General features: G+C 35.1%; 1 protein-coding gene across 1 annotated transcript; it reads right to left on the bottom strand.

The window, feature by feature from the left end:
* Nucleotides 1–462: 462 nt before the first annotated feature.
* On the bottom strand, nt 463–21,821 carry LOC124520995 (sulfotransferase 1E1-like). The gene is made up of 9 exons (XM_047092165.1): nt 21,764–21,821; nt 19,575–19,699; nt 14,383–14,547; nt 11,520–11,645; nt 10,285–10,382; nt 6,353–6,479; nt 5,649–5,743; nt 2,505–2,685; nt 463–609 (listed from the first exon to the last, which is right to left on the bottom strand). Exons 3-9 carry the CDS (start codon nt 14,534–14,536, stop codon nt 497–499), a joined length of 894 nt encoding a protein of 297 aa, XP_046948121.1. The 5' UTR covers nt 14,537–14,547; nt 19,575–19,699; nt 21,764–21,821; the 3' UTR covers nt 463–496.
* Between the last annotated feature and the right edge of the window lie 5,214 nt (nt 21,822–27,035).

The raw sequence follows: 27,035 nt of genomic DNA on the forward strand, positions 1-27,035 counted from the left end.
AAATTCCTCATATGAGTAAAGTCATATGATATTTGTCCTTCTCTGGCTGACTAATTTCACTTAGCAGAATACCCTCTAGTTCCATCCATGTAGTTGCAAATGGCAAGATTTCATTCTTTTTTATTGACGAGTAATATTACATTGTATATATATACCACATCTTATTTATCCATTCATCCATTGATGGACATTTTTGGTTATTTTTAACTCGACAATTCAAACTGTGTGTTCCTACATCATACACATAGATCATAGATTTGTAGTAATTTATAGGTTATATATTTGTGCAATATTTGTAAAAAAAGGAAGAAAAAGAAAGAAAACAAAAAAGACCATAGCCTGGACAAAAATCTTGTTTTTATATGAACATTTCAATAATCATGTGAATCTAATCATGATCCTTCATATGATTCCTTCTCTACCAATCCAAAATTTGAAAAAAGTGAGGAACGATGAGAAGAAAGCTTTAACCTTAGATATATTAAGAAAACCCTTCTTAGATTTCAGTTCTTAACTTTAGAGTAGACCCTTTCATTTGCTGCTCATAATGTATATCAAATTTCTCATTCAGTGCTACTGTAAAGTGATTCTTCCAGTCTCCTGCAATCCCTGCAACAAAAGAGAAAACATAGTAAATATGTTGTCCAGCCAGAATCATGACATTCTCTAACATTTATTATATTCATTAACACCTAATCAAATTTTATTCTTATAATATTCAATTATAAAAATAAAATATATACCATAAATAGTATACACACACACACACACACACATTTGAGCAAAGAAATATTTGTCCTGATTATTAAAAAACAAACAAATAAAACCAGCAAATTTCTTTCTCTGACTCTTCTCTCTTGTGCTACTTTACTTAATTTTTCTTCTACAGTTTCCTCTGAAATGTCGGTACTTCTAAGACGAGATCCACGTTTTACCCACTCCCAAGATATGAAATATCATCTTCAAACTAAAACTCAAATCCAGGCTTATGTCTCCATATCCAATTGCCTATCTGATATTGCCACTTGGATTCCATACAAGTGTCTCCAATTCAACTAGTTCAAAATTAAATGCATTTTCTTCCCACAAAACTGTGTTTTCTTTGTGTAATTTTCCATAACCTGGTTAATGACAACACTAGGTATCCAAGGCATAAATTTGTAAGTTGTCCTTCAACTAATTCTAATTCTATACTCTTATTCAGAATTTTTTCATATCCTTTGCTTCCTCTCAATTTTTGCTCCTGCTGATAGTTAAGCTTCTCAACATTTCCCAGCCTTGTGTTATTGCAAGTCTAGCAGGCTCTTTTGTTTTCCATTACATCCAACCCTCCCCTGGGAGAAGGAGTATCTTAAATTAGTAGTTCCCTTGTCCCCTTAGCTCAAGGAGGTCTAAACTTTCATAATTAACCCAAAAAGATAGAAAACATGTGTCCTGAGAATTGAGTAGGGTCTGAGGTTATAGCAGTATGCAGCCCTCTACAAGCATGACTACTATTTTAAGTCCATCATTTTATCTTAAAAATACACATGGACACTATGAAAAAGACGACTGAGATTATCTGAGAACTAAACAATGAAAATATAATCCATTTGTTAACTCTCTTTTCGGGGGCTCTCTCTTGGTGCCAGTGGCGGGTTTGCTATTCCTATTATTTTAAAAATTCCTGACCCTCTCACTGAAAGTTTCCTTCAAAGAGCAAGATTTTCTCTATTCTGTTCTGCTTCATATATCAGCAAGACCGATGTCCCAATATTCTGCATATTCTATATGCCTTTGGATTTATAAACTGACCATATCTCATCAGATAATTCCTCCTCTCAATAGAATGTCACCTCATTGTATTTTGATATTTTTGGTTAAACAAAGCTGTATGTGCCACAAGTGTTTTGAAACTTAATCTTTTAAAACAACTTTAATGAGGTGAACTGATATACAAAGAACTGTACATATTTATTGTGTACAATTTGATGAGTTTGTATATTTGCCACTTGGTCTTGAAAAATGTTTACCACTTCGTGAAGGTAAAGCTCATCGTTCCAGGCTTGTTTCCTCATCTCAAAGTGAGGTAACAAAGAAGTTTTCTTGAGTGTCTAGTTTGAATTTAAAGAGAATTAGAATTTTAAAATCATATACATTTATATAATGTACATGGCGCAGCACCAAGGCCCACAGACTTTATAAAGGATTGCTAGTAGGGTCTGGTATTAATGCTGGTACTAAGGCTGGGGTGGCTGCTAGCCTTTCTTAATATGCTGCAGATACTAAGTAATCAATAAGTAGTAGCAATTTAGTAGTAGCAGTAGTAGTGGCAGCAGAAATACTAATGTTTTAATGCCTCTATAGAACTGGTAACTCAATACAAAAATCACTCAAATGTAAAACAGCTCTGAAGAAAACAAGCTGGGTCCACAGGCTAGAATAACTTCAACAGGTGTTTGCCGGTAACTATTTCAACTTGTGACTTCCTATAGCAATCGGGGCAAATTGTAGGACTATCTCACCCTTTCTCATGAAGGGAGAAACTTTTTGGTTCATGATTTCTTCTGGTAGTGTTGTATAATTGGTAGATGGGTTGTTCTTCATCTCCTGGAATGAAGTATGTTGTATAATCTTGTCCACAAGCTCTTCTGATGGCTTCCTTCCCAGAAATTGTATCACTTTTATCACCTCTTTTCTGATATCCTAGAGAAAAAAAATATTTTGAAACTTTAATTACTAAAGTTAAATATATTGTTATTTGGATTGAGAGAGAGAGAGAGAGGTAGAGAGAGAGAGAGAGAGAGAGAGAGAGAAAACCTCTTTTTCCCCACTGACATTGGCTTCAAATTAGGTTTCAAGTGAAAAAAAAAAAAAACAAAACACTTCTTGGAGAAGTGGAATTTTTTCTAACTTCTCTAGGCATTATTATTTTATCCATTATGTAGATATAAAAGATGCTTCAAAGATTGTTAGAATCAACTAAATTAGCTCATGTTTATAAAATATTTTTTATAGTTCTTGATGTTTATTTAGTACATGCTCAATAACTATTATCTAACAGTATGAATATACACTCTCAAAGACTATAGTCTCACCTATAACAGATTAAGTTTTGGGCTAAAAATATGTACACAGTTTTCATTTTTCTCTAATTTATTGATGTACATACTGAGAAGCAACGTAACCAAAAAGATTAAGAAAAATTATAAAAACTCGAATAGTCAAGATGGAACATCAGATGTATATGAACGAACCATAGCTATAAACATCCCCATTCCTATGTCACTCTTATAGTGTGCCCTACCATCCAGGAAAATCATCCAATGCAACTATTCGCAATACCAACTATAACGCTTATCTCTGGTGTATAGTTCCCTTTACAAAGAATGCAATTTTCAAATTCTCTGTTCTAAAAATTACAGCTTGCCTGTCAAGCTTCAGCTCAAGTATCACCTTCTTTGGGATAATTTCTTTGGACTAATCCAATTTGAGTGAGATAACCCTATTTTTGCTCCTATAAATTCCCATATAAGTCTTTATTCTCATAATTTTATTTACTTGTCTATCTTCTACCAAAAAGTTTGTATATCTATATATAATATTAATATATCTTATTCTCTTTCTACTTGATACATTGTAGAAACAAAGGAAAACTAACTTATTCATTCTTAGGCACCTTACTAATTCAAATTTGGAGGAGACTTCAACATGGTCATTATCAACCAAAATAGGGACTAAGTGAACATAGACCCTGGGGTGGGAAGGTTGAAATGGTTAGATTAGTTAATAAATTTTTTGTGTGTGAGTTTTAAATTTACTCTTTTCAATATTCTAGTTATAGAGCATAATATTAGGCAATATAATAAACTACATATCATGGTTGTTTCTCTTTTTCAAATTTGTTATACTGTTAAACTCTATAAAGAAATAACACTTCAGTTTCTAAAATATTATGTATGATTTTATTTTAAATTTGTTCTGATCAAAACAACTCTAGAATTTTTGCAACATGGATTTTAATAATTGTACAAAGATGTGAGCAAGAAACAATTATTGATTGCTTTCTTGGTGCTAATAAAGAATGAGAGAAGAAAAGACATTTCTCTTAATAAAGAAACCCGGGATTTGTCTATTTTTGCAAAAATTATTTGTGTACATTTGTGCTTCAACCTACTACTCAATTTATGGAATAGAATACTCAAAATTTCTAGAGTTCTTCCATTTGCAAGTTTTGAACTTCATTCATTCCACTTTCCATTCCCATAAACAACAAAAAACATCAACATAAAACCTGCCATTCTAAAACTGATCTAATCAACCCTGTGCCTTACTTAATAGTTTTCAAACATACACATATTATCCACAGACAATATATGATTTGGTTTTGCCCAATTGATGTGCATATTTGACGTTTACTCTTTTTCATTCCGATATCATACTTAATTGTAGGACAAGAGCATATATCATGATTCTTGAGCCTATGTATATTTGGGTTGTTTCCAATTTTTATAGTTATGGAGAATGCTGCATTTGAAGATTATTGTACATATAACCTAATGTACACAAACCAGAGTTTCTCAAGAGTATATACGTAGGCATTTGGGAGTGTTAAATCATGTTTGGTTGCCCTTCTTAGATAATGACAAATTGTTTCCCTAGTGTTTCTTATCTTCTGTATCTTCTTATAATTCTATCAGTAATATGGTACTTCTCAATGGTCCACATTAACTGACTTGTTAATTGTCAGTTTGGTGCGTGAAATGCCATCTCATAGTGACTTTTATTTTGTGTTATCCTGATTACTAATGAAGTTGAGAAAAAATACACTATGAGGAAATTTGAGATCATCATACTTTTGCATATTGCTGCTCTGACATTCTGTTTATTCTCTTCTTCTGGAAGTTTGAGTTGATAGATGTTGGATTGTATCACTATCCCACATATCTATCACTCTATTTTTAAAGTATTCTACTCATCTCATTGTAGTACATTCTATGTAATTTCCTCTGCTCCATTTCCACTTCACTAACTCACTATTTAGCCATGTTCTATGTGTTATATGAACCATCTCTTAATTTTTTAATTTTTAAAAATTATTTTAGAAATTCTATTTTGCTATTTTTTTTCAAATCTGCTGAGTCAATTTTAGTAACCTTTCTTTGTAAAATATTTTTCTTCTTTTATTTCTTTAAACATATTAAGAATAATTATTTTATAGGGTTTACCTGATAATTCCAACACCTATAGATTTGGAGGCAGTTGACACTTCTTGTTCATCGTGATTCCTTATGTGTTCATACCTGTGTGCGTGTGTGTGTGTGTGTGTGTGTCTGTGTTTGCTGTTGTTTTGTGAACTCAAGTTCTTTCAAATTTTATCTTTGGTAATTTTTTGAGACTCTGTTTAAATATATTTATTCACAGAAAAGTTCTATTTAATAGCTTCAAATCTGTGTTTATGTATCTGAATTATTATAACTTTTGGAGATGCCTGAATCATCTATTTAAAGACATATTTTTGTATCTAGAGTCTTGTCAAGTGTTAATATTTTAGAAACTATTAAGTTGCCCACGTTTTCTTTTTTAAAAGTGTTTAATTCCAGTTAGCTAACATACAGTGTTATATTAGTCTTAGGTGTACAATAGTCCATAGGTTTTCAATTTCTCACCTCCTTCATGTCTTCATAGAAGAGAAAAAGCACATGTGGATTCTTCCTCTTTTCCCACCAAGATTTTGCATGTTTATACCAGGAACCATAAGGCACTAAAGTTAGACAGAAAAGCAATGTAAGGGCATGGTATCATCTCTATAAAGCTTGAAAATGAGTATGTAAACAATAGTAACCACAAATAAATATAAATAAATGATCATGGAATGAAAAATAGAGGTCAGTCACAGATCTTAAGCAAATTTCTCTGCAGCAAGAGAGGCAAAGTATGTTAATAATCCATGTACAGAAATACATTCTAGACTTTCAACATTATGACATGGTTTATGACATGGTTTATGGTTAATTATCTTATTCAATAGAGTTGTAATGCTATGAGATACTTTTTCTAATAAAAAGAAATGATACAGAATTGGACACTGAATCTCAGTCTTAGAGAGGAAAATGGCTACCTCCAACCTCCAAACACACTTTTATATATTTATTTTTAGGAACTGAACTGGAGTGTCCAGATTCTGCATTTTCCATCCACATCTGGAAACACTGTGCTTGCTCTAAAGTTCAAAGTCTTCTAGAATTTCTGTTTTAATTAAGGATCAGAGAAGATAGCAGACCACAACAGACAACAAAAATATTTGCTCAGAGACGTCATTTGTCTTGTATCATTTACCTTGAAAGAATTCCAAGTAAAGAAGGTGTCTTACCTTGTCCATCCATGAATCTCTCCACAAACTCTTCAAAAGATCCAGGATCTGGATGGGCATTTACCATTAGAAAGAAATAATAAAAGGAAACAGCGACATCTTTGGCGTTCCGGCAAAGATAGATCATCTAAAAGGATGACATTATATATTACGTCACTTGATTTTTTTCAAACATAGTCTCATCAAGAAACATTTATCTTTCCAACTACAAACATAATACATATTCATTGTAAAAAGTATGTAAAATATATAAAATTATAAAGAAGAAAAATTCAATAACCTGAAGTGAAAGTATCTTTTTATTCAGTGCCTGTTCTCACTTTTCATTTTGTATGCCATTTTCACGTATAATAACTCATTTTAATGTCACAAATGACATTTCATGCAGTCTTGGAGGGAACAAACGTATTTAATGGGGGTCTATTTAAATGCACATTGATCACAGTGAAAATGTAATCTTCACTAACATCGTGTTGAGTTTCCGTACTACATGCAGAAGAAACACCAATCGGAAAGAGCAGTCAGGAAGCCTTGGTTAATTGCCAGTCTGGCACTAAAAAGTTCTATCATCTTGTGCAAAGCACCAGTTTTGTATATAAATTTTCTATCCAGTAAGCAAGTGAGTTGCGTCTGATCTTCACGGTCTTTTCTAGGTCCAGTACACAGTGCTGCAGGAAAAGATCTGCAAAAGGAAACTTCAGCATTCCTGTGGTCTCCACTTCTGCCCTCAGGAACCTGAGCCTTGCCATCAGGGAAGGCTGTTCATGACTCTCCACTGTTTACTGGATTTGATTGGGCTCACTAACTTTTCTTAACTCTTCAAGTTTCTACATTTGCAAACAATTTTAAAGATTTCTTGTAGTATATTCTAAGAAATATGGCTCTCATTTTTAAAGTCCTGCTATAAAAACCTCCAATTACTGCAGAAAAAAGGTGAATTTTCTTTTCTTATGAAAGCTATCAATAGCCATATTGAACTTTTCCAATGTAATGTAACACTCTCCTTCTTGCGTTTTGCATACTAGCTGGATAGAACTCATTGCCACTGTATGCATGAATTTACTTCAGATCTTTACCCCCTTGCATTTCTTCATGCTGTTCCCTCTGTCTTGAATATTTTCTACATCTCAAAATACTATCCATATTTTAAAGCTTGGTTGCAGGTCTTCATGAGGCTTTTTATTTTCTCAGATGGGGGTGGGGATAACAAAAGCAATCCCTCTTCCCCCTAAACTCCCATTTAGTTTATCTTATCTTCATTTTGACAGATACTATTCTATACCCCAAAGTTTTTGCCATGCATGCTATTCCTGTCTTGGAGGGAAATCTAGATCTTTCTTTTTTAAAATTTTTTTTTCAACGTTTATTTATTTTTGGGACAGAGAGAGACAGAGCATGAACGGGGGAGGGGCAGAGAGAGAGGGAGACACAGAATCAGAAACAGGCTCCAGGCTCTGAGCCATCAGCCCAGAGCCTGACGCGGGGCTCAAACTCCCGGACCGCGAGATCGTGACCTGGCTGAAGTCGGACGCTTAACCGACTGCGCCACCCAGGCGCCCCTAGATCTTTCTAAAAGATAGGGCTTTGCCTGTATCACTCTCCAGACAAAGTTGCTAGTTTACCCACAATTCTCTTGGGATCATAATCCACTTTAAAATGCTATACTTGAAACACCCCTGTTCCTGTGATACTTCATACCTCTCCCAGCTAAAGCTTGTGGTGATTCCCTTGCTTTAATTGAAAATATGAACATCTGCCTCATTGTATTACTCTCCATTCCCAATCTTGTCATCATCCAGTGTAACTTTAGTATCTGTATGCATGAACCATCTAATTCACTAAGTTCTTGTATTCATTGATCATTTCCTTTAGTTTACCACAGCTAACCACTTTTATGACCAAATCACAAATAATGTCAGCACCCTAAAGGTTTCACTTCTGAAGACCTATGCTGGAACATCATGTTTTCTTCCAAGAAATTCCTACTCCTTCTTTCTTCCTTATCAGTTTTTCCCAATATATCTATCCTGAAACAATTCCAAGGTCTGAAATTTATTGTCCTCAATATTTCTTTTATGTGTTAGTTTGACCCCCTTTCCCCTCACTTTTTAAAATTCTCTTTTAGCTTCTGGTTCATCACTGTAAATACACTTTTACTAATAGTCCCAATCCATCTATCTTCTTGTCCCCCAGTGAATTACCTCAGAAATGCTCAGGACATGATTCTATCTAACTGTTTGATTGATGTCTGAGATGATAGCCAGTTTTGTGAATGCTAAATAGTTGAGTGAAGACTAAGACTATTGTAAATGGATTGTATCTATTTTCATTTGAGACCTGAAGGGGCCACAACCCATTCTCCAAAAGAAAAAGAGGTAACTTGGTCAAATCTCTTGAAAAAATGGTGATTGCACATCTCCCGAAAAATATATAAATGGTTTAATGAGAGAAACTTTATGTAATGAATGATGTCAGCAGGATGTACATGTTCCATCTAGGATTGCTTTTGATGAAAGTTAAACAACAAACAAGAAACTAGAACCTTCAGAATTTTGGACCATGGATCTCCATAAAAATGTCAAACACATCAGCTATCATTAGAGTACAAAATAGAAATGTTTCCTGACTGTGATAAACCCCCAGTTTTGTTATTACAACTGCGTATAGTACTTTGATATCTCATACTTGTAGCATATAGGGTTGTGGTATATCCTAAAGAAAGCTAGAAAGGTGTTGAGAAACAGCATCAATAATCCAAGACGTAATGTTTTAGGGTTATATATCATTCTCTGTAAAAACCAAAACTGATCACGTCAATCATCAACTCAAAATGTCTGTAACTCCTCATTACCACCAAATAGAGTCCAAACTTCCTAACTTAACTTCAGTGTCTGTTGTTATCAAGCCCTAGCTTATCTCCCTTCATTTATCCAGCCAATGTGTATAGTCAACCTAGCAACTGAAATGAACTTGTTTCAGATCATCATTAGGGTTGCCTCTGGGATTGTATAGACTAACTCCAATACATCTTTTAAATATCAGCTGAGATGTTACTTGTTCTTGAATACCTGCCTTACTGTAATATCTGGGCCAGAATTCTCTTACTTGACCTGTGACACCTACTGCATCGTCTGCTTATTTGTCCCTTTCCCCCAGTGGACCATGTGATCATGAAGACAAGGATTGCACATGTATTATTAATCCTTACATTGCTGGCACACAATAGATACTCAGTAAATAATTATTATATAATACTTGTCTGGTTTACCTTTTTCTAATTTGCTTGAATGCCTCAACATGCCAAGTACAATAGTTTGCAAAAAGGAATACACCCAATACAATCATTAGTAACAAATACAAAAGTAGCTACCATTTACCAAATGTTTATAATATACTAGATACCGTGTTAAGCACTTAACAAGCATTATTTCACTTAATTCCTATAACAGCTCCACCAGGAAGATGCTATTATTATCCCCTTGCAGATGAATATCTTGGAGTGGCTTGGAGTTTACCTGTTTTTTTCCAAATAACCTCTAGAGTTGGAGTTGAAATATAGACTCTAACTACACTGACCTTAATCCATATTTATTAAATATCTGTAGGTTCCATGAAAGAACAAATAAATGTGTATAAGACACAGGATGTTACCTGACTTGATCATTGCAAAATTATTTTGAGTTGGATGACTTTTTTTTTAATGTTTATTTATTTTTGAGAGAGAGAGCCTGTGCAAGGCGGAGGAGGGACAGAGAAAGAGGGAGACAGAGAATCTGAAGCAGGCTCTGCACTGACAGCAGAAAGCCTGATGCGGGGCTCAAACTCATGAACTGTGAGATCATGATCTGAGCCAAAGTCAGATGCTTAACCGACTATAGCCACCCAGGTGCCCCGACTTGGATGAAGTTTTAAGAATACTAGACTCTGGTTACCTTACAGTTATTTTCCCAAAATGAGGCTGGAAGAATGTCAGCTGGCAGATGAGTCTTCACTATTCTAGGAGATGCCATCTGTTTTAATTGTTTTACTCCTGATTTTTAAAAAGTTAAAGGTTATATACAACTTCCAAAATTATAAATATTTATGTGGATTTTATAGATATTTTTAAAATAGAAGTAACTTTAAGATTCTATATTGTATTCATAGTAATAATACATACTCACTATGATAGAAGTTTACATAGAGGAAATTATAGAGAAAACAACAAGATAAGATACAATTTCACCATATTGGAAAAAATAAGTATTAATATTTTGGTCTGCAGCCTGCCATATAAATGCAGTTGACCTTTGAACAACATGTGTTTGAACTTCCCAGGTCCACTTATATATGAATTCTTTTACAGTACAATACTATAAACGTAGTTTCTCTTACTTATGCTTTTGTTAGTAACATTTGCTTTTCTCTAGCTTACTTTATTGTAAAAATACAATATATTAATACATGTATAACATACAAAATATGTGTTAATCGACTGTTTACATTATTGGCAAGGTTTTTGATCCAATAGTAGCCATTAGTAGTTAAATCTGGGGGGAGTCAAAGTTATATGCAGATTTTTTTATTGTGTGAGGGGTGATCATCCCTAACCTCAGCATTGTACAAGGGTCAACTGTATATCTCTATGCCCAGTCTCAGAGCCATCTAAATACCACACATGCAGACAGAATTTTTAGTATCTTCTAACTGATTTTTCTTTAACATATTATATCGAAACTACAAGGAACATAGGCCAACCTAATTTTTTTAATGATTTCATAGTGTTATTGTATCACATTAAGCTGTTCCTTTTTTTGATTAACGCTTAAGTTGTTTCTAATTTTTCACAATATTTAAAGAACCTCTGATGAATATAATTTTGGATATATCCTTGAAAATTTACATATATTTTTCTAATGTTTATATTATCACATTCAGCCATATAGGGATAAATGCTTACATATTACTAGACTCTACTGAAGGCATATAAAAGCTATCCTTATTCACTCTATATCAGACAAATGCTATACCATAAACTCTGTCAAGATTTAAATTTAAATTTATGTACTATCCATGTAGAGGACATCATACTAATTGTCACTCTTGCTTCCTCTCTCTTTTCTTGCACCTGCTATAGCCACACTTTAAAATATATGTAAACAGCTTTAAACATCTACTTAAATATTACCATTCATCAGCTCTTCTCTTCTGCACTCCAAGAAAGGTATTCGATTAAAAATGGCATCTTCTTTGCATTTTTCCACATCACCCTCTTTGCAGATCATGTATACAATTTCACTAACCCAGGTTGTACCTGTAAAAATTAGACAAACCTTAGTGTCTCACTGACAATGCAGGGCTGATGATGCAGGTAGTGGATTTATAGCTGGATAAAGTAAGAAGGTACCAGTGCAATATTATTTGAAAGATAGAACAGCCACAGAACTTGGGGCATCTGGGTGGCTCCATCTGTAAGCATCTGACTCTTGATTTCAGCTCAGATCATGATCTCACGGTTTGTGAGATTGAGGCCCATGTCTGGCCCTGTGCTTGGGATTCTCTCTCTTCCTCTCTCTGCCCACCCTGCTTGTACTGTCTCTCTCAAAATAAATAAACTTAAAAAAAAAGAAGCATTAAAAAAAAGAATCGCCACAGAATTCAAGAAATATTTCTTCTAATACTTACTCTTGTAAGACCCAAAAATAGTCTCAAGAAATAAGGATGAATATTGTAGTAAGACACGCCTATGGTAGGAGTCCAAATTTGTCCATGATTAATTGGGACATTATGCAAGCTGATAACAATTTGGGATTTAAATTTTTACATCTAAAAAGTAGGGAGGCTTGATTTATCAAAATATTCCTGCAGGGAAAGCATTGTATTTAAACATTATCAGGAAAAACAAGAATAAGACATAGTTCCTCACTTCTAGGACAAGTTAACAAAAAATATGCTTAAGGCAAATAAAGTCATACAAGGGAAAATAATACACAACTGAATGCTGAGCTTAATCCAAAGAAAGAAAAGATGACTATTGGAGTATGGAGAAAGAAAGCTTTCAGGTAAGTCTTGAAGAATGGACTAAATGCAGGTGGGCTAGAAGGAAGAACTGAAAGAATTGAAGAAGCCAGAGATAAAGCATACTCTCAGAGTCTCCCACATCCACATATGTGCTATTCCTTCAGCCTGGAACCCTCTTCTATGAGCTAAACTTCTCATGTCTTTGCTTTGCTCATTCTAAGAAGCCTCTGAAAGGCTCCAAGTGAGGTGCTCCTTCTATATGTTGTCGCAATACCCTACTGGACTTCCTTCACCCAAAGCGGTTTCATACTGTATTGTATCTGCCACTTTATTTATATTTACCATCGGATTATAAACTCTGAGAGGGTAGAGATTAGGTGTGTTTTGTTCACCATTATATCTCCAGTGGCTAATATCACACTTGTCACATAGCAGGAACTCAATAAATATTTGCTAAATGAATAAATGAGAAAACAGAAAAGGAAAACTCATGCAAAGAAATAGTGAAGAGGCAGGCCAGTGAGAATAATCAGTCCCTACATTTTCTGGAATAATGTGAGTAAGGAGGTGTCATTCATTCATTCATTCATTCATTCATTGTTTTCAACATATATATTGAGTACAAGGTTGTCACTATGCTAAATGCTAAGAATACACAATTAAATAAGATATGGTCACTATGCTGATGTTACAGGAGGATTTAGACTACCTTTTCTGTCTAATAGATATCTGTAAATACTGTGCCAAGATACAAAATGTTAATTTTGAAAAAAGAAAAAAAAAGTAAAGAGACTTGAATAACAGAAGATACACTGAAGCACGCTTTGGCCACAAACTTTACTGATAGCTTCTTATGCCTCAACTTGAGTCCCCGTTCAGAGGATACAGAAAAGAATGGATCGAATCCTTGCCTTCTAGTGCTGAGATGTGCTTTTGAGAGTTGCAAACAATGCTTGATAATTACAACACTTCTTTTTTCTTAAGATGCTGTAATACAGATGGGTACAGGAATTCAAAGGACTGCAAAGGAGGAACATTTAACTGAGTGTGCTGCTGCTGCTGTGATGTTTCAACAAGAAATGCCCTCAAGACAACATGAGAATTGAACTTAGCCTTAACACATTATTGGCATTAGTTCACTGGTTTTGTGAGTCAGAGACTGGTTCTACCAAGCAGAACTGTCTTTTTTTTTTTCAATCAAAGGTCACATACTTAAGAATAATATAGTGGTGAAGAAAAGAATTGGAAATAGATTATAAAGCCTAAATTGAAGAAGAGATAGGTGGGGAGGAGGCTGCCAAGGCAAGCAGACAGCAAGCATAAAATTCCTTGTAGTTCATACTAAAGAGTTTGAGCTTTTGATAAGTTTCAGAACGGCAATGTTGTACACTGAGCAAGAGAGTAAGATTATCAGGATTGTGTTTTGGAAGAATTCCTCTGGTGGAAGGGTAAAATAACGATGGAGTGAGAGATATTTAGTGCTTAACATATGTAAATGTTTAAATGTAGCAACCAGAGAAGTCTGGATCAGATCTTCCTAATTTCTAAAGATCTATGGCTGTAAAACTCCAGAACTACGAGCTAATTTCAGAAAAACAAAAAAAAGATGTTGCTTAAAAAAGGAGTTTGGGGGATAGCCTTAAAGAAAAAGAGCTTTAGCTGAAATAGAATTTTTTAAAAGTTTGCAAAAATTGCTTAGACTTTGTTTATGTGATGACAATAATGGCATTAGATAAACACAGTTGGTAGTTTAAATTTTTAGTTATGATTCTATAGTCATCCATTTATATTACATAATTTTCTAAAGTGGCCAACCATACCTATCTCTCAATGTGCTACTCAGGTTATAGGTACAGATTGTGCTCTTAGAATACAGCTATGATATTCCACTTTTTCTATGTCTAAACTACTGTATCTTTCACATGAAAAATGAGTATGGTAGAAGTGAACAGCTTAATATTTACTATTCAAGGTGGGTTTGTCATTTCTAGGTGAAAAGAGAATGACATTGACATACTAAGGAGACTTACCAGATTTAGGATAGGTGGCAATGACAATGTCATCTGGTCTTGCCTGGAATGTCTCCACATCATCCCAATGTTTTAGAAAATCTTTATACATTAGAATTCCATGGATTTTGCCAAAGTATTCACAATAGTCAGAAGATTTGGAAGAATCCATCATAAAGTGGTACACTAAAAGAAAAAAAAATGTATGTTTTCCACTTTATATATACTTTAAAATATTTTAACATTAATAATAGCTCTAATTGAGGTTCTATTGGGTGTCTAGCATTTCTTAGCTATTGAGCATTTAAGGTAAAAAGCATATTGAAGGAGTATATAATATAGTCTTGGTGCTTTGAGAATCTCTACTATTAAGAAGGTAAGTCTAACATATAAAAAGAGTAAGAAAGTACAAGGCACTATAAAGTGTTTAACTACATTAAAATTATATTTACATACAATATTTGACATAGAAAATTCCATGATGAAGGATAACACAAGAACACTCTATTTCTGTACAAACTGATGGGGTATATAAAGAGATGAATATGCTCAAAAATACAACAATATTTTGGTAGATAATCACTCTGATTAAATATGTATACATTAAATAACAATAAAGATTGATGGTAACATTCGATAGCTATTGCCATATAGCTTCCTTAGTTCCTGAATATGTTTCATTTAATGAAAAAATTCAAATGCTCAACGAGTGTATATAAAAGAAGATAAAATTAATGAAACTGTAATGGATATTTCTAAGACATGGATTCCTGAGGGAATAGAAGATTCCTCTGAGAACTCTCACATTACTTTTAATTTTCTCTTTCACTTGATTAGTAAAGTAGTGGATATTCCCATTGAATGACTTGTCTGAAACTTATAAGGGTAAACAAGATGGTTATCACAGATAATTCATTTCCTGATTCCATGACAACCCATTTTGTGTTCAGGGTTGGTCATAGAATTTTTAATTAAGCAAACTTTCCTTCATTGACTCAACTTCTTCTACTATCTTTTCTTCTCCATTCTGTTTGTGATATAGTATCTCAACAAATTTCGTCCGTCTTTGATATTAGCCACTCTAGATCTCCTTTTTATTCATCTGTGTGAACCAGACTAATGCAAATTCACCATGATGATGTCTCTGTGACCTGAAGCCTTCTTGAGCACATCACCTCCTACCCTTAAGTATACCCTTGGGGCAAAATGTCCTTGATCCACTCTGGAGACATGACTATGACACACACTTATTCTTAAACATTTTCCTCTTGGATGGTCCCCTAGCAGTGCTCCCAGCCTGTAGCGTTACAAAAGCAAATCTTAAGGGAGGTGGGATTACAGAGATCTACTTGTCTTGTGTGGCCCAACATATTCTTTTGTCCGTAAGTCCTCTTAATAAGCCATTTCTTTTTTTTTTCAATATATGAAGTTTATTGTGAAATTGGTTTCCATACAACACCCAGTGCTCATCCCAAAAGGTGCCCTCCTCAATATCCATCACCCACCCGCCCCTCCCTCCCACCCCCCATCAACCTTCAGTTTGTTCTCAGTTTTTAAGAGTCTCTTATGCTTTGGCTCTCTTCCACTCTAACCTCTTTTTTTTTTTTCCTTCCCCTCCCCCATGGGTTTCTGTTAAGTTTCTCAGGATCCACATAAGAGTGAAACCATATGGTATCTGTCTTTCTCTGTATGGCTTTAATAAGCCATTTCTTGTCAAGCTGGACTTGGCCTTTTTCTTTGGTTTTATAGTTCCTTCAGTCTTTGGAAGTCATTTTGCGTATACCTCCCTCTCATGAATCACTCTTGCTAAAAGCTGCCTGATACACTTATACATTTGTAAATGCTATAGCTTTTATTGTCTTTTTCAGAGAGCTTGTAGTATAACAGGAGCCTTCTGGAGGTAGCAGTTCTTTTAGCCACTCAATGTGTTTCCTTCAATATAGAGAATCCCAATTCATGAGAGATGCATTATAAAGAGAAAACGAGGGTCACCTGGGTGGTTCAGTCTGCTAAGTGTCTGACTCTTGATTTCAGATCAGGTCTTGATCTCATGGTTTGTGAGTTCGAGCCCCACATTTGTCTCAGTGCTGACAGTGTAGAGCCTGCTTGGGATTCCCTCTCTGCCTCCCCCTCACCCCGCTCTCTTTCTCTCTTTCTCAAAATAAACAAATAAACTTAAGAAAAAAATAAAGAGAAAAATGAAATTGCAATTACCATGACAAATGGATTCACCTAAAATAAGAAATACCTGATGGTAAACTTTTAGTAAGAGAAGTCTTACAAACCAAACCAAATGAATAGACCATTGACTTCTAAAGGCTATTTCCAGTCATGTTTTCCCCACTATATTTGTAACCTGCACATTACAGATGGAGACTTTCAGATGTTGCCTCCTAACTCCCAATCACTAGCACCTGGCACTAATTCCATGGATTCAGTCCCTGTCATTTCCCTCATTTTTTTCCTTTGCACTCACTGCTCTCCTTCAGAACCTATCCAACTATTGATTGAATATGAAACTGGCTTTCCAACTGGCTTTCCTATAAAAAGTGAAAATCTCTTCTTTCTACAACCACCAGAAAAAGGAAATGGATATTCTTTACTAGGCATTTACTTTGTGCCAGATTTGAAAAGTTTTATTTTAAAATCTTATTTATATGTCATAAAATTACATCAAAATTACATCATTACATCATTACATCATTAATTAGGTTAAGTCTGTCCTGCACCAGACTCCTTGAAGACAGAAACCATATTTTTCTTACACAAGGAAGGGCAAAAGTGCACATTTTTATGTATACATGTAAATGTGCTTATTTATTTATTTATTTATTTTGTCAGAGAGAGACAGAGAGCAAGCAAGCAAACTGGGGGAGAAGCAGAGAGAGGTGAGAGAGAATCCCGAGCAGGCTCCACACTGTGAGCATGGAGCTCCATATGAATCTCAACCCCACAAACCATGAGATCATGACCTGACTCAAAATCAAAAGTCAGATGCTTAACAGAGTGAGACACTCTCAGGCACCCGAAATATCCTTATTTTTGATACATAATTGATGAAAAAAATTAAACAACATAAAGAAAATGAAAGTGCCTTCTTTATCCAAACTAAAGAGATAATCGCTCCTAATACCACGATATTTATGCTTCCAAATATTTAAATGTATATAAAACCTATACACTTATGTACCTAATTTAATTTGTATTATTATTATTTTTTTAATGTTTATTTATTTTTGAGAGAGAGAGAGACAGAGTGTGAGTGGAGTAGGGGTAGATGGAGAGGGAGACACAGAATCCAAAGTAGGTTCCAGGCTCTGAGCTATCAGCACAGAGCCTGATGAGGGGCTTGAACTCACGAATCTCAAGATTATGACCTGAGTCAAAGTTGGACGCTTAACTGACTGAGCCACTCAGGCGCCCCTAATTTGTATTATATTTTACATTCATTTTGTACTCTATTCTTTCACTATATAATGTGAGCATTTTGTTGTTAATATATAAATTCTGTTTTTATTCTTATAAACTATACATAGAAGTCCATAGTATGGGTGTAATATAGAAAATAATTCTTTTTTTTAAATGTTTTTTAAGGTTTATTTATTTTTGAGACACAGGGAGAGAGAGCACGAGTGCGGGAGGGGCAGAGAGAGAGGGAGACACAGAATCCGAAACAGGCTCCAGGCTCCAAGCTGCCAGCACAGAGCCCGATGCGGGGCTTGAACCCATGAACTGTGAGGTCATGATCTGAGCCAAGTTGGACACTTAACCGACTGAGCCACACAGGCGCCCCGAAAATAATTCTTTAATGATGGAAATTCTTGTTTTTCCCAACTTTTTTTAGATATAAGTAGCACTCTAATGAATGTCTCTATGTTTTTCACAATTATCTTCACAGTGACAATGGAATTGCCAAAATAAAAGGTATATTGTTAAATATTTTTTAATCACTAAAATTATACCAATTTGCACACTATATGAAATTGCTTATATTCTCACGTGCTCACCAGTATTTGCAAATTATTTGTTGTAATCTTTCACAATTGAAAATATATGTTTTTAAAACTGTGTTTCAGAGATATTTTATAACTTTTTGTTTTCATCTTTTATAAATTTATTGGTTATTTTAATTATTTTGATCCATTTTGTCTATCAAGGCTGTTACTTTTTCCTAACTGATTTTTTACCTAGTAATTTACTGTTGATTTTATATTGAAAGTATGGCTTATTTTTCTGTTTTATATGCCAGTAATATTTAAACTCTTTTAATAGTGTTGTATAGAAGTTTATTGCTCATAAAATCAAATGTGTCAAATTTTTGCCTTATGTTTGATATGGTAGCGTAAATATTTCAGTGTGTTCATATAATGAGAAATACATGTGTTAAAAGTTTATATATTCATTTTAATTTAGATGATTAATGTGTACATAACAAAGAATAGAATATAATTTTAAGAGTGTGGGCCCTAAAGTAGACCACACTGCTTATTTTTTAAATTGTTTTTTAAACTTTATTTATTTATTTTTTTAAAGCAACAGAGTATGAGTGTGAGCAGGGGAGGAACAGAAAGAGAGGGAGAGAGAGAATCCCAAACAGGTTCCATGCTGTCAGAGCAGAGCCCAATGTGGGGTTCAAACTCACTAACTATGAGATCATGACCTTAGCCAAAATCAAGAGTCAGATGCTTAATGGACTGAGCCACCCAGTTGCCCTTAGACCACCTCATTTAAATCCTTGCTGTGCTATTTGAAATTATATAATCTTGGCAAATTATTTCACCTCAACTGAAGTATAAATTCCCATTATAAATGCTTAATAAGCATGAGTCCATATTGTTATTGTGTCAAATCCATATGATAATAGAGCGTAGAGAGCAAGATGGAGTCTGTCATGTCACGTAAGAGCCTGGGTCAAGCAATGACAGTAGCGGTTAAGGGTACTGCAGCCCAGCCAAGATACCGCCCGGACCAGCATCAGCTGACACCCAGAACTGATAACAAGCAGAAGCAGAGGAGGTCTGCAGGGGGCCCAAGACCCTTTCAAAAGGGGAGGATTTTTGCAACAAACTGTCAGACTCTTCAGACATGACCCTTCTATGTCTGACCACTTAAAAAAGTCAGCTGCCTCTGAGGGCTCTGCCTGACTGATTTCTGAACAGAACTGAGGTCCTTCACCACTTGAACATAATAGGCAATACGTGCTGGATGCTGACCTGGACGTGACCGAAGCTCAGCTTTGAAGCTTTGACTGATTTCGCGTTTGGTTCATTAACTGACTTCCCACACCCTTCTGTTGCCTTGTTGGTTGTGTAGTGTATCTTCTATTCTGCTCTGTGTGCTGTGTAAGAAACCAAGTTTAATCATATGGTGAAATGACATTGAGTTTGGAATCCCGAACCTGCTTTATGATTATGATTAACTTTCCCTTATGATTCAATAAAGCTGACGATGTGGAAAGACACAACTCGCATGTGTGCCTTCACAGCCGGCTCATGACAAGGAGCCAGACACTTATGACCTTCTAAGTTAGAAACAGTACACATTACGTGGTAATATCTCCTTTCAAATCAGGGAAAATATGTGTTGTCAAAATTCTCAAGAATATATTTCAGAAATATAAAATTATCTGGCAAAACTGAAGATCAGTTATCTGTTTTCTCACTGGGGAGAGTAAAATCTGTAAATATCCAATGTGACTTTTACACAATGTGACTTCTAGGTGTTTACTCCACTAAAGTTCTTTGGGACAACCCAGTATAGCATTATTTCATTTCGGCCTCAGATTACACACCAGAAGAGAGACAAAATGAAAAATTTTTTCAATTGTTGTTTCTGACTCAAGAATGGCTTAATGTATGTTTTGGAAACCACAGAATAACACTAGTCCTGCATGTTCTTACTTAAAAGGGAAAAAAGTTCCAGTTCCTATTGGCAAACTCAACTCTTTCAAGACCTCTCTCTCAAGTATGTTAGATGTAATCTCACCAGAATTATGACATTTTGATTAAAAATCAGTTTTGTTAATAAATCACCTTGTTCCTTAAACCTTCTTTGTTGTCAGAAAATAGAAATCTTTCACTAGAAGAAATGTGTATAAAGGTGTTGCTTGCCCAACCTACTGATTTGTTTATTAATGTGAACAACTTTCTCGGTATTCTGCCAAGTTTGCAAAAATTGGCTTACAGTCAATTGGGAGTAGCTGATATATCATTTGCCACTTGGCTGACTTCTAGCTGCCCCTTCATGGTCAATTTTGGTCTCAGGGTTAAGCGAAGAGGCATATAATAATATCTATTTTCTTGTTAACTTCTTTTGGTAAATTATCTCTTATCACAATGTATGGACTTACCCTCTAGATGATCTCTTCTTTCTTAAAAATGTATTTCAGTTAGAAACTGTCAATTTTATTTTCTAACTCAGTATAAAGGTTATTGTGGTCTAGAAACACCAACAAAAAATTGTTAAAGCTGTGATTTATAAATTCAGTTGAATTCAGAAAGAATTTTTCTTTTTTTTCCTCTTTTTTTCTTCTTTTCTTCCTGTTTTCTTTCTCCCTTTTTCTATCCTCCCCTCTTCCATCCCTTAATCTGACTCTCATTCAGCAAATAATCTCTGTGAGTGCCTACCTCATTTCCAGACACAGTGTTAAGTGCTGAGCAAACTGTGGGCAGTGCAGATGTATAGGGCTTGCTCAATCCTCATCATCTTCTGCTTACTTGGATTTGGGTAAAATGGCCGAAAGCAGAGAATATCCTTTTCTCCATCAATCTACCCCAGCCTCAGCACTATGTCACAAAGCAGATGCTGAAAAATACTTGTTAAATTTGATTGCTAGATCAAATCTCTCTGGGCTTTCCAATTTTAATTAAGGACTCCTAGATAAAATAGGTACTATGCTGCCAAAAATCTACCTGTCAACTATTTACTAAGGACTTGGATATATGCTGTATTTTTTCTGATGTATCTCACCTAAAAGTAATGATAATATTTACAAGGCCCATGGTACTATGAGACTGGTTCTGACATATTTCACAGAAGTGATCACCAGACTAGAAGTCACTCTTCATTTTAACTGTTTCTACTCTGCTTGCTCTGTTTCCTTATTAATGAAATGGAGAACATGTCCAGCATTCAGGACTTACAAGGTAACTATGATATTGTAGTTTTGTGTTAAAATTATTTAAACAGAAAAGCATTATGTAATGCAAGATTTATTTTTAATGACAAACAAGGGACTTAAAAAGGCTTTAACATGCTTTACATTAAGTAACTAAAGTATTAATATAGACTTTATTCTCTCTATATTTCCTTTTTTAACAGTTTTGTGATATATAATTTGCACCTAAACTTTTTATATCTAAAATTTTAATACTAATATCAGTAATAAAAATAAAAATACAACCTGTCCAGATGATCCTGGGAAGGAAACTGGATGGTCCAATTTAGTTTTCTTTAAACTCCACTCAGGTTTTAGGCTGCCAAAAAAGATGAGAACCACTTATGCATTTGGGATGTTTCCGGTGAGCTTTTATTCTCCATGCCAGAGAAGGAGGCGGAGATAAATTTGTGGGGGTTGGTCTTCTGGAGTCTGTGATTCACTGGAGTATCACAAATATGTATACATACCAGCTGATGCACTTAGCCAGAGTCATTCTCATTCATACAGAGATGTTAAAAAGCCTCTGCTGTTATTTTTCATTTTTGGCTCACAATCAAATTCCTAAATTTGCCAATAGCAATCAGTGGGTGGGGGAGAGGGAGGGAGAAGAAGTGACTGGGAAAATGAAGGAGAAAGGGTTTGGAGAAAAATATATGAGAACTTGAAAAGGGGGTCCTTTATTTACTCACTGGCAAATAATAAAATGAGGTTGACCTTCAAAAAAATAAACTTCCTAGAGGAGTGAGAGAAGAAAAAGAGAAGGAAAAGACAGGAGGGCAGTGAGGACCCTGGATCGGGAGACCCAGCTTCGTTTCCTGAGAACTGTTTAAGAAGGCTTTGTAGTACCTGGTTGTGTTCTAACAAGCCAATTGGAAAACACATCCTGCTTAAGATCTTTGCCTTTAACTCTGAAGCAGCCCTGAAAACAGATAACAGCTAAGGAAAGAATGTAGACATCACTCACTTTTGAGCTATTCTTTTAAAATTCTCTTCACTCCCGGGGCGCCTGGGTGGCGCAGTCGGTTAAGCGTCCGACTTCAGCCAGGTCACGATCTCGCGGTCTGGGAGTTCGAGCCCCGCGTCGGGCTCTGGGCTGATGGCTCAGAGCCTTCAGCCTGTTTCCGATTCTGTGTCTCCCTCTCTCTCTGCCCCCTCCCCCGTTCATGCTCTGTCTCTCTCTGTCCCAAAAATAAATAAATATTAAAAAAAAAAAGCATTAAAATTCTCTTCACTCCCAAACACACACTTAACGTATAGTGTGGAATTTCCACGTAAAGTTAATCATTAATCTCAATGGAATTTAGATAAGAGAATGCAAAAAATAAAAGGTCAGAGGTTTTTGCAGCCCAGGAACCCTTCACCTTTCTTCTTTGCAGCTCTCTGCACCTGCTTTGTCTTCAGTTGAGGAGACTCTTCCTTGCTCCTGCCCCTCTACTCTCACCAATGCCTTCAAACCAATTAGTTTCAAACCTGATTACTTCTCATTTGTCTCTTGATTTTAATGAGATGGCATTTCCTCTGAAAGGCCTTCCGTGACTCTTGCAGAACTGAATATCCTTTAGAGTCACCTTCAAACCCTACACTGTCCTCCATAACACTTTCTCCACTGTGCTGAAATTAAACTTTATTTGTCCTGCTTCCTTATTAGCACATAACTGATTTAGACACAAGGTTTTCACTATGTCTGGCATTCAGCAGGCTATGCATTGAATACATATTAACTGAATGAAAGTGGCTAATGTGTGCAAGGGACATAACAAGCTAAGAAAACCATAGTCCTTAGTTATAGATGGCATTCATACCTAGCCCTACCAAAGCTAAAAAAGAACAGATGAGTGGTTTCTGAGAAATGAGGCTTTTCATGATAAAAAATCAAGGTACAGCAGGAATAATCAGAGACTCAAATTTAGATTTTATATTACTTGGTTTTGTGTAGTTGGTCATTTTATTTTTTTGTATTTTTTGAGTTAGATAAAATGTATGTGTTAAAACATTTAATTATTAAATATACAAATTTAATATAGACTATAGTTTTTAACCTTGTGGCATAGTTTAATTTTTTAATTATTTTTGTTTAAGCTTATTTATTTATTTTGAGAGAGAGAGGGAGACAGAGAGAAAGAGAGAGAGAGAGAGAGCATGAACAGGGCAAGGGCAGAGAACGAAGGAGAGAAAAAATTCCAAGCAGGCTCTGTGCTGTCAGCACAGAGACTAACACAGGGCTCCATCTCATGAACCGTAAGATCATGACCTGAACCGGAATCAAGAGTTGGGCACTAAACTAACTGAGCCACCCAGGTGCCCCTATTATTTTTTAATGATAAAGATCTGTGAGACTTCCTTTATTCTTTGCCAAAAATAATCTTTTATTCAAAAAGTCAAGATACAAATACAAGCTAACCAGAATAGGTTTAACTTTCATGCTCTCTCTCTTATCTTTCATTTGTAAACGAGTGGTTGCAGGGATGTTCAAATGCTTCTAGTCATGTGATATTGGCAACCCCCAAAGGCCAAAACAGACTGAAGCCTTAGAAAATCTTGTAAATAAAAAGAAAACAGAAAGGACATAACTAAATAAAATCACAAATTAAAGAGGAGAGATCATAAACAATACCACAAAATATAAACAATTATAAGAGAATGTTATGAAAAATTATATGCCAACAAATTGGGCAATCTGGAAGAAATGGAAGAATTCCTAGAAACATACAAACTACTAAAATTAAAACAGGAAGAAACAGAAAATTTGAGCAGACCCATAATCAGCAAAAAAAATTGAATCAGTAATCAAAAATCTCCCAACAAACAAAAGTCCAGGGCCAGATGACTTCCCAGGGGAATTTGACCAAACATTTGAAAGAGTTAATACTTATTCTTCTGAAATTTTTCCAAAAAAAAAAAAAAAAAAGAAATAGAAAACTTCCAAACTCATTCTAATACTCATTCTACAAATCATTACCTGGATTCCAAAACCAGACAAAGACCCCACTAGAAAAGGAGAATTATAGGCTTATATCCCTGATGAATATGGATGCAAAAATTCTCAATAAGGTACCAGCAAATTGAATCCAACAGTACAATAAAAGAATTATTTACCACTATCAAGTGAGATTTATTCCTGGGCTTCAAGAGTGGTTCAATACTCACAAATCAATCAATGTGATTTACCACATTAATAAAAGGAAAGATAAGAACCATGTGATCCTCTCAATAGATGCAGAAAAAGCTTTTGACACAATACTTTTTGATTCTTGATAAAAACCTTCAATAAGATTGGGATAGAGGGAACATACCTCAATAGCACAATGGTCATATATGAAAGACCCACAGCTAATATCATCCTCAATGGAGAAAAACTGAGAGCTTTTCTTCTACAGTCAGAAACAAGACAAGGATGTTCACTCTCACCACTATTATTTAACAGAGTATGGAAGTCCTTGCCTCAGCAATCAGACAACAAAAAGAAAAGACATCCAAGTTGGCAAGGAATAAGTCAAACTTTCACTATTTGCTGACAACATGATATTCTTTGTGGAAAACTCAAAATATTCCACCAAAAATTGCTAGAACTAACATATGAATTCAGTAAAGTTGAGGTTATAAAATCAACATACAGAAATCTGTTTCATTTTTATACAACAATAATGAAGCAGCAGGAAGAGAAATCAAGGAATCGATCCCATTTATAATTACATTAAAAAGCATAAGATGCCTGGGAATAAACCTAACCAAAAAGGAAAAAAAAAGATCTGTACTCTGAAAACTAAAGAACACTTATAAAAGAATTTGAAGATGACACAAAGAAATGGAAAAACATTCTATATTCATGGATTGGAAGAACAAACATTGTTAAAATCTGTACTACCTAAAGCAATCTACACATTCAATGCAATTACTATGAAAATGACACAGCATTTTTCACAGAGCTAGAACAAATAATCCTAAAATTTGTATGAAACCACAAAAGACCCTGAATAGCCAAAGCAATCTTGAAAAAGAAAAGCAAAGCTGGAGATATCACAATTCCAGACTTCAAGCTGTATTACAAAGTGATAGTGATCAAGACACTATGGTACTGGCACAAAAACAGATACATATTCATTGGAACAGAATAGAAAACCCAGAAGTGGACCCACAACTCTATGGTCAACTAATCTTTGACAAAGCAGGAAAAATATCCAATGGAAAAAAAGACAGTCTTTTCAGCAAATACTGTTAGGAAAACTGGACAGTGACATGCAGAAGAATGAAACTGGACCACTTTCATAAACCATACACAAAACTTAATCCAAAATGGATGAAAGACCTAAATGTGAGACAGGAAACCATCAGAATCCTACAGGAGAAAACAGGCAGAAACTTCTCTGTTTCAGCCAGAGCCAATACTTACTAGACATGTCACCAGAGGCAAGAAGACAAAAGTAAAAATGAACTATAGAGACCTCATCAAGATAAAAAGCTTCTGATTTGTATTTCCCTGATAAGGAGCGACGCTGAACATCTTTTCATGTGCCTGTTGGCCATCTGGATGTCTTCTTTAGAGAAGTGTCTATTCATGTTTTCTGCCCATTTCTTCACTGGGTTATTTGTTTTTCGGGTGTGGAGTTTGGTGAGCTCTTTATAGATTTTAGATACTAGCCCTTTGTCCGATATGTCATTTGCAAATATCTTTTCCCATTCCGTTGGTTACAGGAGTACTGATGCATAGGGGCACTTGTACCCCAATGTTCATAGCAGCACTCTCAACAATAGCCAAATTATGGAAAGAGCCTAAATGTCCATCAACTGATGAATGGATAAAGAAATTGTGGTTTATATACACAATGGAATACTACGTGGCAATGAGAAAAAATGAAATATGGCCTTTTGTAGCAACGTGGATGGAACTGGAGAGTGTGATGCTAAGTGAAATAAGCCATACAGAGAAAGACAGATACCATATGGTTTCACTCTTATGTGGATCCTGAGAAACTCAACAGGAACCCATGGGGGAGGGGAAGGGAGAAAAAAAAAAAAAGACGTTAGAGTGGGAGAGAGCCAAAGCATAAGAGACTGTTAAAAACTGAGAACAAACTGAGGGTTGATGGGGGGTGGGAGGGAGGGGTGGGTGGGTGATGGGTATTGAGGAGGGCACCTTTTGGGATGAGCACTGGGTGTTGTATGGAAACCAATTTGTCAATAAACTTCATAAAAAAAAAAAAAAAAAAAAAAAGATAAAAAGCTTCTGCACAGTAAAGGAAACAGTCAACAAAACTAAAAAGCAAACTTCGGAATGGGGGGAGATATTTGCAAATGACATATCTGATAAAAGATTAGTGTCCAAAATCTATAAAGAACTAATCAAACTGAACACCCCAAAACAAATAATTCAGTGAAGAAATGGGCAGAAGACATAAATAGGCCTTTTTCCAAAGAGGTCATCCATATGGCTAACAGACATGTGAAAAGACGCTCAACACCACTCATCATCAGGTAAATACAAATCAAAACCACACTGAAATACCTCCTCACACCT

Source organism: Lynx rufus, unplaced genomic scaffold (genome assembly GCF_022079265.1).
Source record: "Lynx rufus isolate CCGP_SWC_20201006 ecotype Redwood Valley unplaced genomic scaffold, mLynRuf1.p SCAF_3, whole genome shotgun sequence".
Classification (NCBI taxonomy): Eukaryota; Metazoa; Chordata; class Mammalia; order Carnivora; family Felidae; genus Lynx; species Lynx rufus.